Below are 16,778 nucleotides of genomic sequence, written 5' to 3' on the forward strand. Positions count from 1 at the left end.
GGGAAGAGCTCGGCTTCCCCACGCAGCCCAGCCCAGCCTGCCTGAGTCACCCCGGGCAGGGAAAGGCTCAGCAGCTTGGGAAAACCAGCTGGAAACTCCCTGCCCGCCCCAGGGCTCAGCTTTGCCCCACAGCTGCAAAACGGGGCCAGGACCACCCTAAAGCAGCGACCCCAGAGGAGAGCCCAGGGAGCTCCCCAGGTGAGCGCTTCAGGGGTTGCTCTGGGTTCCTGCCACTCCTGTGGCACCCCAGGCTCGTGCAGGGGAGCAGGATGTGTTCGAAACACAGCAAGTGATGAAGCGTCACCCAGACTGAGCTGTTTGACAGCTCTGCAGCCTCTCATCCCGGGTTTCAGCTGCTCAGCTAACAGGGAAAGGGGTGGAAGGGGGGCTGCTCCTCCCTGGGGTGTCCCTGAGCTCTCTGGGCTCTGAGGGATTTTCAGACACCAGCACCCACCAGCATCCAGGTGCTGCTGTGCTGGAAAACGCTGAGGTTTTCAGGGCTGTAGGTCTGACACAGAGGATGCAGAGGTGGCAGCGTGTCCTGCTCCCTCTTCATCTCCCTGTGGAAAAACTCATTTGAGTGACGACTGCAGACACTGAGGTGAGGTACAGGGGGAACAGGTACTTTTTTTAAACTTCATTTTATTTTTTCCTTTGGAAATGCAGCCTCTCACAGCCATGCTGTCACAGTTAAAATAAGGTTTAAATTACAGGGCTGGCTGTGGCTTTTTCCCTTTCTTTCAGAATTTTTGCCAACTTGCAATTTACTTAATGAAATCCTGCTATTTCGTTTAACGGGGATATTTTTTGCAGATGTTGATTTAACCCAGCTTTATAAAATATGTGAACTGTGCAGTTTCTTTCCTATTTTTAACAATTTAAAAATTCTAGTGTAGGACTTGACAGAGTTTATAACACCAATATCTGTTTGTACCATGTAGGAGCGGGGTTGGACCATGAGGCTTCCACATCATCCACAGCCCCATCAGAAACAGTGTGAAATGCTGCAGTAATGGGCAAAAATTACCCAAAGTGGGAATTTGTGTGAGCTTTGTGAATGTATTTCTGGAAAAGTATCCAACCCTGGTTTTACACCCAGTTATTCTTCAGGGTTTTTGCAGGGGGATTCTCTACATCCATGTGGATTCTTTATATGTGTGATATATATGGAATGAGGCAAAAAAAGGGGTCTGGTTCAGGCTGGTGACAAGCTGCCTTTTGAATGTGTAATGCCTGGTGTTTCCCCCAGTTTTCCTCACTTTATTTTTTAGAACGGATTTCCCCAGAGGCAGGGGAGGAATCTGCTGTTTCTCCTGCAGTGCTGAGCTGAGGGAATGCAGTGTTGGATTCATTATCCCTAAGGATGCCTTCACGTGCTCCCTTAATCTCCCTGGCCTTGATGTACAAAGAGCCCGACCTGCTCCCCTTCCTCTCCTTCCTTTCCCTCTCCATGGGAAGGTCATTTCTGTCATTTCTTTGCTGCTTCTTCTGCAGTTTCTGAGTTCAGCCTTTGCTTTCAGCCCCAAAGCAGCTCGTGGAGGAGTTGCAGCCACAAGCCCTGCACAGAGCAATCCTGAAAATGTTATTTTTTCAGCTTGAAAATGCAGGTGCACTGGCTGTGTCCTTGCTATAACTCACAGCATGGAGGGACAGGACACAGGGAATGGCTTCCCACTGCCAGAGGGCAGGGATGGATGGCATACTGGGGAGAAATTCTTCCCTGGCAGGGTGGGCAGGCCCTGGCACAGATTTTCCAGAGCAGCTGGGGCTGCCCCTGGATCCCTGGAAGTGTCCAAGGCCAGGCTGGATGGGGCTTGCAGCAGCCTGGGATGGTGGAAGCTGTCCCTGCCCATGGGATAAGCTTAAAGCTCCTTTCCAACCCAAACCATTCTGTGATAACTCATTAATCCTTTTCTCCTAGAATATCCCAAGCAAAGCTGGAGTTGTCTGGGATTCATATTAGTGCAGCAGGACAGGATGTATTCCATGGAGTTCTCTGTGTATTTTGGCATTTTCCTATTTCCCCCCCTCTCTTTTTTTTTTTAAGAAACTGTGGTTTGTAGAAATGAAAACAAGTCCTTCTTGGCCAGGGAGGGTAATTGGTGTGAGTCACCTCCAGTCTCCGGGCAAGTACAGGGTGAGGAATTTGGGAGATGACACTGGGACATGGGCACTTGCAGAGGTCTGGGCTGCAGTCCTGCTCTTCAGTGGTGTGGGTTTCATGCAAATACATTGATTTTCATCCCCCACCAGTTTTCTTGCTGTTTATCTGCACTTTAACAGGTTTTCCAGCACCGTTCCAGGGAGTATAAAAATGTGACAATGGGACTCAATGATTTTAGAGTTACAGCTGTGACAATTCTACAATTCTGAGAAAAGATTTGTTTGATCTTCAGGGATGGTCTTGTCCCAGGTTAGCAGAAATGGGTGCTCTGGGCATGTGTCTCTGGGCTGCTGGTTTGTGGATTTTGCAGGAGAAGGGCCCCTCCATGCACACAGATGGCACAGGGGCTGCAGATCCTCCTGGAGACGCCAGCCCAGCATCCTCCCTGCTCCTCTGTGCACGTCAGGGACCGACCCGGGGGCCTAAATCCCGACTTGCTGAAGTCATTGTTTAGTCTTTGCTTGAAGTGGCACTCGGGGCCCGTGGGTGCTGGCCACGAGCAGTGGTGAGTGGCCCAGCTGCCTGCTTGGAGCGGGGCTGGGGCGGCCCCAGCAGATGTTTACACACAATCCATGGAGCAGCTATCGGAAAATCTGGCCCGTGGGGGTGCCCACGCAGCCCTGGGCACGTTGCAGGAGGGCAGGAACCATCCCTGTGGTGAGATTCCTGCACCAGCCCCTTCTCATCCCTGCTCACCCCAATCCCACCCCAGCCCTTTCAGTCCCTCCATCAGGCAGGAGCCCGAGACCTCCCCGTACACGTTCAGCCTTTCAGCATGACCAGGTTGGCCAGCACACCAGAGGGATTTGTTTCCTTGCAGAGGCCAGGCTGGCACCCAAAATCCTTTAATTCCCTGTAAAAGCCCAGCAAATCCTCCGCGAGCGGGGACTTGCAGGAGCCGTGGGCGTTGTGACACGGTGGCAGCCCCGCAGCCCTGGCTCCCTCTGAGGTGCCTGCGCAGACAGGGAGGCTGGGAGAGCTTTATCAGGAGCAGGATCTTGGCTTCTGGCCAGGCAGAGCAAAGCCTGAATTCCCATTCCTCTCACAGCCCCTGTCTGCTTCCCATATATGTGAGGGCACTGATACCAGGCTGGGGAAAAGTGCCTTTTTTTGGGGTTGCTGGGCATGAATTATCAGATGTGGGAAGGCTTCAGCTGGAGCCCTTTTGGAGAGGGGTTTGGGTTGGAATAGAGGACCCAGAGCCTCTCTGGGGTCTGGGATGAGCCCTCTGGCGCAGGGCTGGGTTGAAAGGCAGAGTTCCCAAACTGAGGTGTCTGCCCAGCCCAGACTCTACAGCCACCTGGCCAAGGAGGAGCAAAGCAGCTCATTCCCAGCTTGTATGGAGAAAAGTGTTTGTTGGGCTGCTGTTTGTGCCCCCTCAGGGAGCCTCCTTGTCACAGGTTGTTTTCCAGGTCGGGGATGGTTTCCTAAAACTCTCAGTCCTTGATACTCCTGTGGAGCCAACACTCGGGCTGCCCTTGAAGGTGCCACTGTGGCTGCTGAGAAATCAGGGTGGCCTTGGGTTTTTTCAACCCATTTGCTGCTCCTCACATAACCTCTGGAAATCATTGTTCTCAGGAGTAAATCCCACAGAGGTGTGAGAGCAGGGAGAGGCTCTTGCTCCAAAGGGAATGGCTGGGGCTGGAGCAGTGCAGGCTCTCAAATTCCATCTGGTGGTGGAGTTTTGTTTGGTATTGCTTTGGTTTTCCTCCCAGCTCCACTCATTTCTGGTTAGGACACTAAAAATCTGCTGCAGCCACAGCCTGCTCAGGGTCCTGTGTCCTGTCCAAGCTGCAAAGCCCAAAGTTCCCATTTCCATGGTGTTTTGGGAAGTGGATTTTCTGTGATCAGCTGGGTCATCTGAAGGAGGCCTCATGAAGGGGAAGCTGAGCATTCTCCTCTGGAAATGGCAAATTTGGGTTGTTCCTGGAGGGAGCTGAGCTGTAATTTGGGGTTGGGCTGTGCAAGGAGGTGGTGATGGGCTGCCTGGCCTTTGCAGGACAGCCTTCCTGGTTTGGAGAGCTCAGTGCCCATGGATTATCCAACAACTGGACATAAAAAGCAGCCAGTGCTGGGTCAGTGGTCCCGCTGCTGCTGCTGGGACACCCTGATGTTCTTGGCAAGTGTGGGAAATGAGGAGGCTCAAGCAGCACCACTGCAGCCTCCTCATGACATCTTCACCAACTCAGCCTCTGCCTTCAAAACCAGCTCCAGCACTCAGAGCCCTCCACCCTGGGAGAAACCCCTTCCTTGGAGGTCTTTGCCATCATTAAGGATTGAGGATTAGTGCTGGTGTGGAGCAGCAGGGCTTGCTTTGGTGCAGCACAGCCTCTGCCCGTGCCCTGTGCTGAGGAGGTTCCCAGGCTGGGCTCCAGCGCCCAACGTGCTCAGTGCGAGCGGCGCGATGGAGGCGGGAGGAAGGGGTGTTATTCCTGTTTCTCTGCTGAGGGACCTACTAATTAGTTTCTGCTTTTAAAAGGCTTTGAAGCGCTCAGCCGAAACTTCTCTGGGAGCGAAAACCATGATTATTTATATTTATCCATTTCCCAGCGCCCCGGCCCCGCCGCGCTCCGGCCGCTGGGAGGATTATCCCGCTGCCCCAGGGGAGGCTGGCAGCACCCACAGCTGCTGTGCCAAGCCAGAACGGCTCCCAAAGGCAGGGAGAGCCCAGGAGATGCCACTGGGCCATCCCAGGCTGTGCCCATCCCACGGGATGTGGCCGGGATTGCAGCCCCCGGATTGATGAGCAGCGGGAGCGGCGTGGGGAGAGGAGCCTTGGACATCACAGCTGTGGCTGGAAGGGAGTTCTGCCATCCCCTGATTTATCGGGTGATTTCTCCCAGATTCTCAGCGATTTTCAGGCTCTGGGGGAACAAAAAAGGGACTGCACACATGGATGGGTGGAGGACCAGAAAATGTGCGAGTTCTCAAAGTGGGAAAAAAGGGGGGTTACCCCTCATTTTTTTCCTGGCTTCCCTCACCCTGCTGCAGAGGGCACTTTTGGGAATGAACCTTCTCCCCTGTGAGTGGAGCTGGTGCCTTGCCAGGAGCAGGCAGAAGAAAAAGCCAATCCCAACCAGATGAGACACAGAAGATTTTGATCAAACCTCTGGATTTTACAGAAAATCAAACAGTGGGGACCTTCCCTCACCCAACCTTTCCCCTGTGGTTTTCACCAGCTCATTTTCCTCCCCGTTTTCCAGCTGGTTGGGGCACAGGGGTGGATGCTTACGGAGATGCCAAGCACGACCCCAGGATTTTGCTGGGTTTGGGTTTATCCAGGGCTGGTTTCCAAGAGGGCAGAAGTGCCAGGCAGGCTGTGGTTGATGACAGCTCTGGAGCTCTCAGAAGTGGCAGCCAGCGTGGGCGGTGACGTTCGGGGCTCCTTTTGAAGCTCTATTTACATTGTTGTGCTCCCTGGATGTGCCAGGTGTAACGCAGGTACCTGGAGCTGGAAAAGCCATGGATGTGCCTCAAAGCTCCGAGCAAGACAGGCTGAGGTTAATGGAGACTGTTGGACTCAAAAACATTTTAAAAATATCACCTAAATCTCTGAAAACTTTGGCCTTTAGAAGGAACACATAAAAATGTCAGGGAAAAATACCCAAGTTGGGTTTTTCCAGTTTTCACCCTTGGCTGAAAAGCCCTTTCTAAAACAGGGGAGCTGGGGAGAAAAACAGTGCTAAAATACCTTAAAATCATGTTCTGGACGGTGGATTTAATGGCCAGGGAAGGTCCATTAGAAGCAAACTCCTTGAGTTTAGCTTAAAAATAAGCTAACTGATGATGACTTCCAAATTTCCGGGCAGAACTAAACATGGCATGTGTTTTGCTTTGAAGGATATAAAAAAAAAATTAGCATGAGCTGATGATTTTGCAGAGTGGTTTCTTTTATGCAGAGAAAATTGTTTTCATCCTCATTCTTGGCATTGGCTCCTTGTCCTGTGTTGCTTTTGTTTCTTGGGCTGCCATGGAAATGTCCCCCTTTCCCCCCAGGCCTCTCCACACACCTCTTGCACTGGCTCTGGTGCTCGTCAGACCCTTGTTTTTGAACTAATTTAATTAATTAACCCAGCGCAAGTGTTCCTCGGAGTTAATCATCTCCTGGGTTAACAAATTAAATCTGCTGGAGGAGGAGGCTGGGGAGCAGCAGAGCTCTGCTCCAAGGCAAGGCCTGGAGGAGGAGGATGGTGGACATGGTGGTGGGGAAGGCTCTTCCCAGCTGTCTTCCCACGGTTTTTTGGGATAAATGAGCTGAACTGGAGTCCATGGCTGCCCAACAGCCACATCCAGCACGAGGAAGGTGCCTTGTGGGGGTGGAGGGGTTGAGACCCATAAAATCACATCCTTGTTTTGCAGTTGAGATGGGAGCTGGGCTGAATCCTTACATTCAGTGAAGTAAACCAGAAACCAACACCAATATCTGTTTGCACCATGTAGGAGTGGGGTTGGACCATGAGGTTCCATATCATCCACAGTCCCGTCAAAAACAGTGTGAAATGCTGCAATAATGGGCAAAAATTACCCAAAGTGGGAATTGGTGTGAGCTTTGTGAATGTATTTCTGGAAAAGTATCCAACCCTGGTTTTACACCCAGTTATTCTTCAGGGTTTTTGCAGGGGGATTCTCTAAATGCTGCAGTAATGGGCAAAAATTTCCCACCTGCTTTTCCCCTCAGGAGTCCCTTGTCCTGCTGTAGCAGGAGCTTCCCTGGAGAAACCAAGGAGCACTTAGGGAAGGGGCCTGAAGCGTCCTGTCCTCACCAGGATTTTCACCTGGAGAAGCTCCTGCCCAGCCTCCTGTGTCTGTGCCCTGCTGGGGTTAGGATGTTGCCCTGAATGCACACAGTGTGCCCAACACCGGGGCGCTCCCATGGTGGCACCGAGACAGGGTCCCCAGCCCCTCCGAGGTGCCCTCAGGGTGCCACTCACAGCTCCCCTGAGCATGGGCAGCCAGCAGGGGTTGCTGTGTGTCCCCTGAGGGGCCCCCGTGCTGGGGACAGCTCCAGCCCCTCCCCAGCCCAAGGGGCCGTGCTGGGGTTGGTGCTGGTGGCAGGGGGGCTCTGGGGGGCACAGTGACGCATTCCAGCTGAAACTTGTAAGGCAGAGGTATTTTAATGTATTGGCTTAAAGAAAATGGTTGTGAGCTTTGCTGGGGCAGATTGGCAATTAATTTCTTTTTTTCTCTTTTTTTTCTTTCTTTTTTTTTTTTTTTTTCTTTGCAGGGCCATAAAAATTCCATTTCTGCTGTGGAAAGTTTTAACCCCTTCCTTACCCTGGTGCTTGTTTCTAGGTATTAATGGGGAATTATTTTAACTGATGGCTCCCCAGTGAACTGTTAATAGATTTTGGGGAAATGTGTGTGTTCTTTGTGCTGGGCTTTTATCTGGACCTTGTTCACAGTGACCTGTGTATGGCTGTAACCTTCCTGCTTCCCTGCTCCTGTGTGTTGGGCAGTGTAAATACAGATCTGTGCTGTGGCAGAGAGGAGGAAAAAGACTGAGCATGGGCCTGATAGTCCAAAAGTGGAGTAAAAGTGAATGGAGAGGTGTTGAGACAGGGTGTACCTGAGCTCCATGGCCAGTAGAGTGTGAGGCTGCCCTGTGACACAGGAGTACAGGAAGGAGGGACATGGAAATGGGGAGTGGGCTCTGTGGTGGGAGGACTTTTGAATATCCCGCTTCATTTCCAGGTTGCCCAGATGTGCATTAAGTCCCTGTCACATCTGGAGAGTGCAGTGATTTATTTTTCATGTGCGTGGTCTTCCCTATGGGCACCTCTTCAGTGTGTTTTGAGAAGCTCTTTCTTGCAGCCATGTATTGAGGGGGCCATTTGACCTGCTGGGAGGAGGTTTGGTGGCTGTGGAAAAGCCAAGGAATGAATCAGAGCAGTTTGTTTCATGTGCTTCGTGATCTGCCCATGTTTTCCATCCTGCTTTCAAGTGCAACATCAAGCAGTGGGACTGTGCAATGTTTTGTTTTGGAAAAAAGCATCTTTCTTTTCTCTTTTAAAGCACTCCTTTGAACTTTACTGGCATAAAACCCTGTCAAATCACAAATAGTCTCAAACCTCAAGTTATTTTCTTTACCTCCACACTCTGCAGGGAGTGACAGCAGCAGTGCTGCTAACGCCGGGAGGATTTACAGTGTTTGCTCTCTGCATTTATTCCCAGAGCCAGATTCCTTTTGCCTGAGCCATGCAGGAGCCATTTCCCTTTAAATTCTAGGCTGGATTTTCCTATCTTGTTTCTTTATCTCTAATTGTTTGAATTCACTTTGGGATGTGCTGGGAGGCGGCGCTGGGATGCATGGAGGAGCAGTGGTGGAGGAAGGAGTAAACATGAGGCAGAGTTTCAGCCCCTCCATCTGATGGATGAAGGTGGCTTTGATGGAGGAGATCGCCCTGACGCCAGCCCCTCTGGAGCTGCTACAAGTTGTAGCTGCCTACAATGATAGTTGTTAAAAACCCCTCCTGTACCACGGCGGGACTCAAATATTTTCCTTTCTTCAAAAAGAACGCTAACAAGCCCGCCTCTGTTCCAGCAGAAGTGGGAGGGGGGAAAAAACAGAACAAAAAGTGGATTTTCTTGTCTGTGCATAAAGGGCAGCATGGAAAAAAAGAGGAGGGAAAAGTGGAATATTTATTTAAAAGGCAGAGGAGGAGGCGGTGGTGTGCCGGCCGCCCCTGCTCTCTGCAGAGTGGTAGTGGCTAATAGCTGGAGGCGAAACTAATACTTGGCAGGGGATGAGACACAGCACAGGCCCCCCTGATTTGGGGGCTTGCTGAAGTGCTTGTTTTATGTCAGGGCTGCGGGATGAGTTCATCTTTGCAGGAATTGGTTGAGTGCACTGGGAGATAAAAGGAGGGAGAGGAACCCACTGCAGCTCGGGAGCGCTGGGAGAGGGACCCTGCGGGCAGGGGCTGCTCAGATGAGCCCTGAGCCGTCCCCTGCCAGGGGTCACTTCCCTGTGGGCTGCTGGTTTTGGATTTTGAAGACTTTCCTGTCCCTTGGCCAGAAGAAGTGGGTTGAAAGGAAACTTCTCCTTTCTTGAGGCGCAGTTACCTGAAACTCACGCCTGTTTGAAGGAGCACGGGAGTTCTCTAGGAGTGCTGTGAGCTGGCAGAGCTGGCACTGCCAGGCAGGGGTGTGGGATGACAGAGATGAGGAGCTCACTGGCAGGGGGCTGCATTCAGGCATGGATGGAGGGAAGTTCCTGCCTTAAGTTGCATGGAAATGCTTTTAATAAAGGTATTTCAAATGCATGTGAACATCATCCATGTTTTATGGCTGCTTTTGCTTAGATATTTCTCAGTTCCTGGAAAGCAGAGATGGCACCAGGGCTGTTGGCACCTCCATCAAAATATTTTTGTAGGATAGGCACTGTTTTCCTCCAGCTTTACTTTCCCCCCCCTTGTATATTAATTTGCACTAAACCATGAGAAACTCCTATTTAAATGTTTATTGCTGACTGTTCCCTTGATTAATGAAGCTGCTGGGGACACTGGAGGTTTGAAGTTGTCCCATCCTTAATCTGTAAGGGAAATGCAGGGGTTGAGCAGTAGTTTCTCAAAAATGTAATAACAAAACCAACATAGCTAATGGGCATAGAGGGCTTTGAGGAGGTTGGGAGGTTAAACAGATGCAGAGCTCAGTAATTGCTACCAGCCTCCAGCCCCGGCACATGAAAGGCTCTGAGCTGGTGTGTAGCCCCCAGATCACTTGAGTGGAACAGCAGCAAAGTTCAGTGTTTGGGGAGAGCTTTGGGAAAGCACTGAGAGCATCTGTAGGATGTCCCAGAGGAAAAATGACTGTGGAAACTGGATGCTGTGGAAGATGGGTGGAGGTCTTAGCACCTCGGTTTAGTGCAAGTTGTCCCAGTTGATGACAGAGGGATGGACTGAGATGGTGTCCCCAGAAATGTGACCTGTGGTGGGAGAAGGGGCTGCTTCAGGCTGATGAGCACTGCCCACAGCAAAGGGCATCCTACTGCCTGCCCCGTCACCCCCTCCCCCACAGCCCTCCCCTTAAATTTGTATTGTTACAACTCCAGTTAAACTCCAACAAAGCCGCTTAATTCAAAGCTGGTTAATGGGGAGGGGAGCCTGCTCTCCTCCGGGGTAATTTGAGCCTGAAAAGAAGCGGGGCTGGAGGGCTGGGCCTGAAATCCGGTGTGTCAATGGGGGCTCTGGAGCAAAATAATGGCATCACCCCGCGGGCGAGTTAATGGGACATGATGGCACGGAGGCACCGGGGTCAGCAGGCCGCGGGCACGTGAGGGATTGTCAGGGAGCTTAATGCCGGCCACGGAGCACGGCCAGCCAGAGCACAGCTCCTGGCTGGAAATTCCACGGCAGTTTTCCCTTAACCGGTGCGGCAGGAGCAGGAATGATGTTCAGCAAGTGGTTAATTCGCCCTCTTTGGGGCTCCTTCTTTTCCTGTCTTCCTTCTGGAGACATCATAAATTCTGGAGGCATCATAGATTAAACAGATTTCTGGCAGCCTGCGTCCCTCCCGTCTTCCCTGAGTGTAATTCCTAGAAAGAAGAGACATCTCTCATTGTCTGGAGAGAGTTCCAGTGGGTTTTTAGAAGGACATGTATAGTTCATAACAGCTACTCCCCCTTGGCATGAAACACTTCCTCAGATTTCATGTTCCCCGTGGGAACATCAGCATGGCTGTCAGAGAGTATTACACTGAGGAGACACCCGGCGGGTCACTCACCCACGCACATCCTGGACATCCCGGGGCTCAGCTCGGCACAAGTTGGCCTTGGAAGGTGGGGTTGCAGGGGTGCTGGGGAGCCACCAGGCTCAGGATACCGGGACACTGTTGGAACCAGATCCATTGGGAGGAATGCAAATATCCTGAGGGCACTCAGGCCCAGCTGTGGATGCAGGGTTGGACATTAAATGGAGAGAGAGATGTGCTAAGCTCGTGGGAGATGGTGGGCATCCTCTGAGGTCTCCAGCCTGGGCTTGAGCCACCAGTCTTGGTGGCATTTGATGTAATTGGAAACAGGATTTGGGTTGAGCACAAGCTTTGGGTTGAAGATGGACTTTGGGTTGAGCACACATTTTTGGGTTGAGCACAAGCTTTGGGTTAAACAGAACTTTTGAGGTGAAAGCAAATTTTGGGTTAAATACAAGTTTGGGTTGAACGCAAATACAGGGTTGAACATGAAGTTTGTGCTGAACACAAGTTTTGGATTGAGCACCATCTTTGGGTTGAACACAGATTTGGGAATAGCACAAAATTTATGTTGAACACAGGTTTTGGGCTGAGCACAAACTTCGGGTTAAATACAAGTTTGGGTTGAGTATGGAGTTTGTGTTGAACACAAGTTTTAGCTTGAGCATGAACTTCAAGTTAAATTCCAACTTTGGCTTGAACACAAGTTTTGAGTTGAGTGTGAAATTTGTGTTGAACACAAGTTTTGGGTTGAGAACCATCTTTGGGTTGAACGTGAGATTTGTGTTGAACGCAAGGGCTGGGTTGAGCACAAGTTCAAGTTTTCACTGAGCAGAGCTGATGGGTGTGAGGAGCTGTTTCCCAGGCTCCATCCCTGTGGATCCCCATGTGATCCCAGCACTCCTGACTCCCTCTCTGTCCCCACAGACGCCAGCACGTCGCCCGATGCCGTGAAGAGGAGCCATTGGTGCAACGTGGCCTACTGGGAGCACCGGACGCGCGTGGGCCGCCTCTACACAGTGTACGAACAGTCTGTCAGTATCTTCTACGACCTACCTCAAGGAAACGGCTTCTGCCTCGGACAGCTAAACCTGGACAACAGGAGCGAGACTGTGAGAAGGACTCGAAGTAAAATTGGCTACGGGATTTTACTGAGCAAGGAACCGGACGGGGTGTGGGCCTACAACCGCAGCGAGCATCCCATCTTCGTCAACTCCCCGACACTGGACATCCCCAGCTGCAGGACTCTGATCGTGCGCAAGGTGATGCCGGGCTACTCCATCAAGGTGTTTGACTACGAGAAGTCCTGCCTGCTGCAGCACACGGCCGAGCTGGATTATGCAGACGGGCCCTACGACCCCAACAGCGTCCGGATCAGCTTCGCCAAGGGCTGGGGGCCCTGTTATTCCAGACAGTTCATCACGTCGTGTCCGTGTTGGCTGGAGATCTTACTCAGCAACAACCGGTAACCCTCCGAGGAAAGGAAAACATCGACGGCAACAAAACACACACACACTCAAAAAGAAAAAAAAAAAAAAAAAAGACAAAAAAAAAAAAAGACACAGACTATCCCAAATATCATCTACCTAGATTTAATATAAAGTTTTATATATTATATGAAAATATATATTATACTTGTAATTATGGAGTCATTTTTACAATGTAATTATTTATGTATGGTGCAATGTGTATATGGACAAAAAACAGAAAATGCACTTTGGCTTATATAATTCTTTCAATACAGATTTTTAAAAAAAAGAAAAAAAAAACAACAAAAATTATACAGCAAAAATAGGAGAAAGCCCTAATTTTGATGTATGGTTTTTTGAAATATTATTAATACCCAGACAAAAAGCTAATACCAGTCACTCATTGATAATAAAGTATTCGCATTATGGGGGGGGATTTGTCTTTTTTCTTCCCCCCCCAGCTGAAGTTGGCAGCAGTCAGGGGGGTTCCAGGGGGCAGCTGCTGTCTCCCATCTCAGCCAGGACCCTGGAAAAGCAGTAAATGAGTTGGAAGGCTGCAGCTGGCTTCAAGAGGAGGGTGAGTGAGGCCAGTTGGAGAGCCAGGGAGCACTGGGAGGAGGTGAGAGGCAGATCTGTAGCTCTTCTCACCCAGGGCTGTCTGACCTCTCTGATAACACAGAACATGGTGAGAATGAGGGTGCACATCCGTGCTGTGCAGATTAATCTTCATCAGTGATAATCAGTAGGTCTTGGAGAAAAGCAGAATATTGCACGGCCACAAAGCTGCCCAGCAGGACCAGTTTGGATTTCTGGCCTTACCCAGGGGTTGTCTGTGAGCCCTACACGTCCCAGACGTGTTTGATGGTTGAGAAACAAACAGAGGTTTTGGACAACTCATGGTTGGGTGGATCCTCCACTGGAGCATGGCCTGGATTTTGGGAATGTCTCCAGTGCCTCGGAGGAGCCATGAGCAGCTTTGTCCCGTAGATCTCCCAGTCTGTCATCCAGGCAATAAATGATCCAGGAGTGTTTGGGAAGAATATATTTACTCTGAGGAGCAGCTGCAGCCAAAAAAATGTCCTGGTCAGATGTGCCTGTCTCAGCTGATTTACTCTGCCTGGAAATCCTGGATAAAATCAGCTCCTTTGCTCTGACTTGTGCTGGGCCTGGCAGGGGCAGGTTGGACATGGGCTTTGCTTGGTCAGGGAAGTTATTTATTGCCAGGGAGGAGCTCTGCCAAGTCCTGGAGTTCTGCTACAATTCCAGTCTGTGCCTTTGATTTCCATAAAATCCCAGCCTCTGGAGCCCAGTGACTGGGAAGCTTTCAAGGTTGCAGAGGATATTTTTGTCACCTTCATATTCACAGAGAAAAAGATTCAATGAGACCTTAAAGAGTTAAATATGGCCTAAATTTATCACTCAGAAGCCTCCTGGTGCATGTCAGGGTCCTGCACTTTGGCACCTGGCCCTGATGTTCCTGCCACAGCTCGAGTGAGGATGGGGAATGACAGAATTGTGGAATCCTGGAATGGTTTGGGTTGGAGGAGACCTGAAATGTCACCTTGTTGCACACCTTCCACCATCCCAGGGTGCTCCAAGCCCCATCCAGCCTGGCCCTGGACACTTCCAGGGATGGAGAAAGGTGGGGGCTGCATCCCACAGGGAAACAGGAACCTGGGTGGATGCTGGAGAGATCTGAGCAGAGAATGTTGCAATGACATTCCCGCAGTCATTTTTCAAATTATAACCATATTTGATGTTTAATTGGGACCACATTGGTTGAATTCCTGCAGCATCAGTATTAATACTTGACATCATTAATTTTTGTTTGTGTTACAGCCATTCTTAGGGAACGGTGTCAAAACATGTCACTCTCATTTAAAGCAGCTTTCAAGAGCTTTGCAGGGGTTTTTTTATCCCTTTGGCTTAAGTTTGGTGGGCCCTGCCAAACCACCCACCTCCTTTGCTGTATCGCTTTCACACAGTCTATCAAGAGGCCATTTTTATGTTTTGGGGGCTTTTAAAAGAGATTTTTCTCAATACTGTCCTCATTTTACCTGGGGAGCACCAGCAAACATTGCTTTTTTTGTTTCCTTTTCTTTTCCCCAGCATTTCCCACACCACATTGACACCTTTGTTCCCTGTTCTCCTTGTGGAGCAGTGCCACCATTTTCCACTTTCTACCCACTTCATAATTGTGGACAAAACAGCACCAAAGGACGGATTTGAGGGTTAACTGGCTTTCCCTTGTGCAATCCACTGATGGTGCTTAATTCTCTTTTTTTTCATTACTCATGCACTTCCCCAGGAATAAATCTGGAGTTTTATTTCAGTTGACAGCAGGGCTTTAAAGGGAATAAAAAAGGATTTTATGGTGAGGCAACAAAATATGACATCAAGTATCCTTTTCTGTGTCATTTTGCCCCTTTAATACCTTATAATCATTGAAACTTAGAACTCTTTACAGGAGCTTTAGGACTTCAAAGCTATAGATCTCCACACTGGACCCTCTGAGAGCTCAGCTGGAGCCTTCCCCGCAGTGGGGATGGACCTGGGGCTGGGAATTGTCACCTGGAGCAGCCCTGGGGTGACTGTGGGTGGAGGGCACTGCCGTGGGGAAGGAGGAGTGAATTCCCTGCCAGGTTTGCAGGAGCAGCTGGGCACAGTTGGGGCCGATTAGGGAGCTGATGGGATCCGGCTGTGCAGCACCCTCAGCTGCTGCCAATTGCCCCAGCCCTATAAAAGCAGGATGGCCACAGCACTGCTCCTTTCTGAGCTGCCTCCTGAGTGTCTCCATGTGGGATTTTCCTCCTTTCTGCAGGAATTGTGCTCTCCCCGTACCTGAGGTAAGTGGAATGTTCCCTGTTGTTGGGTCTGTGTAGTGTTTAGAGCATTTTAAGGGTAGAAATTGAAGAGCTCCCTCACAGGCGGGTGCTGGCCTGTGCTTGGCCTGATCTGTGGGGTCTTTGTGGCTCCTTTTGGGCTGGCGCTGGCTCAGCTTTGTCCTGAGGAGGCTTTTGGGTCACCCGTGTGTTTACAAATCACCAGGGGCTTGTTTTGGGCAGTGCAGTGGGGAAATGAGGGTTTTTTTCCCTGTAGCAGTGCTGGAACACCCAGGGTTCACACTGAGCTCAGGGAGTTCTGAGCCTCTGCTGTTGTGGTGCTAAGGCCGAGAGTATGCAGCAGCCCTCGGGGCCAGGGCAGGGATCCCTGAGTAGCCCTCGGGGTCAGGGCAGGGATCCCTCAGAGCCTTCGGGGCCCAGGGCTGGGATCCCTGAGTAGCCCTCGAGCCCGGGGCAGGGATCCCTCAAAGCCTTCGGGGCCCGGGGCAGGGATCCCTCAGGGCCAGGATCCCTCAGAGCCTTCGGGGCCCGGGGCAGGGATCCCTCAGAGCCCTTGGGCCCGGGGCAGGGATCCCTCAGCAAACAGAGCTCTGTCCTGGTGCTGAGGGCCCAGCTGGGCACTGACCCGGAGCTGCTCTGCTGTATGGGTGAGAGGGGATGGTTTCATTGCAGGCCAGGGCTGTTGGGTGGGTTTGTGACTGTCACCCCTCCCAGGCAGTGACTCCTCAGGTGGAGCTGCCCCACGGCACGGCCTTGGCAGGAGCAGGCAGCTCTCTCGGTGCTGCAGCAAAACCTGGGGTGGGTGGAGTGGCTCACCTGGCTCCCCATGGGTCACCTGAGGGGTGGTGGGACAGAGAGATCTTCTGAGCTGGTGTTTGAGCACTGAAACTCATTGGCATTTCTGTGAGTGCCAAGGCTTGGCTGGAGGCAGCAGCTGGGTTCTCCTGGTGTGTTGTGGGTGTACCCCAAGTCCACTCCAGTGGAAGTCCTGAATTAGTAATTCTCCAATTGGACCTGAGTCCTTGCAGGCTTTGGTGTGTGGGCTGTGTTTATTTGATAGGATCCTCTTAATTTAGCAATAATGGGGTTTAAGTCTGTGCACTGGGCTGGGGAGGAGCAGCCAGTTGCTGCTGGTGGGTCCCAGAGGCTGCTGCTCCCCCTGTGAGCAGACATTCATCATCCCAGTCCTTGACTTCATTGCTGCTATGACTGAGAAATGCTTTTCAGCAGCCAGAATGGAAAAGAAATTATTGCTAAATTCATCTACTCTCAGCTCTTCTTAAAAAGAAAGGCTGAGAGCCCTTTGTGGCACAGGTCTGGCCACAGTTTTATGGGGGCTGCCAGTCTTTGGGCCATAATCCTCCTTCTCAGGGCTTTATCTCCACAGTGGAAGGGCTTGTTCAATATATAATTCAGAGCTGGAATTCAAATTCAGGGCTCTATGTGGGCTACCAAGGCAGAGGACAAAAATCCCTGTTGGGGTAGAAAAGGGAGCTGAGGTTTGGTTTGGGGTGTGATGCTGCTTGGCTTCGCGGGCTGTGAGCGGTGGAAGGTCTCCAGCTCTTTGGGATGTGTGTTAATGCTTCTAGCAGAGCTGCTCACACACCAGCCTGT

The 16,778-nt window shown here is 51.0% G+C and overlaps 1 protein-coding gene across 1 annotated transcript in view; it reads left to right on the top strand.

Annotated features, from left to right (window-relative positions):
* The window catches only part of SMAD6 (SMAD family member 6), a 37,936-nt gene extending 25,506 nt beyond the window's left edge, over positions 1-12,430 (top strand). The window contains exon 4 of the mRNA XM_058811356.1: positions 11,780-12,430. Coding sequence (XP_058667339.1) covers positions 11,780-12,321 — 542 coding nt within the window. The 3' untranslated portion in view covers positions 12,322-12,430. The remainder of the gene's footprint in view (positions 1-11,779) is intronic.
* Positions 12,431-16,778: the final 4,348 nt, after the last annotated feature.

The sequence above is a fragment of the Ammospiza caudacuta genome, chromosome 10 (assembly GCF_027887145.1).
Source record: "Ammospiza caudacuta isolate bAmmCau1 chromosome 10, bAmmCau1.pri, whole genome shotgun sequence".
In the NCBI taxonomy this organism is placed as follows: Eukaryota; Metazoa; Chordata; class Aves; order Passeriformes; family Passerellidae; genus Ammospiza; species Ammospiza caudacuta.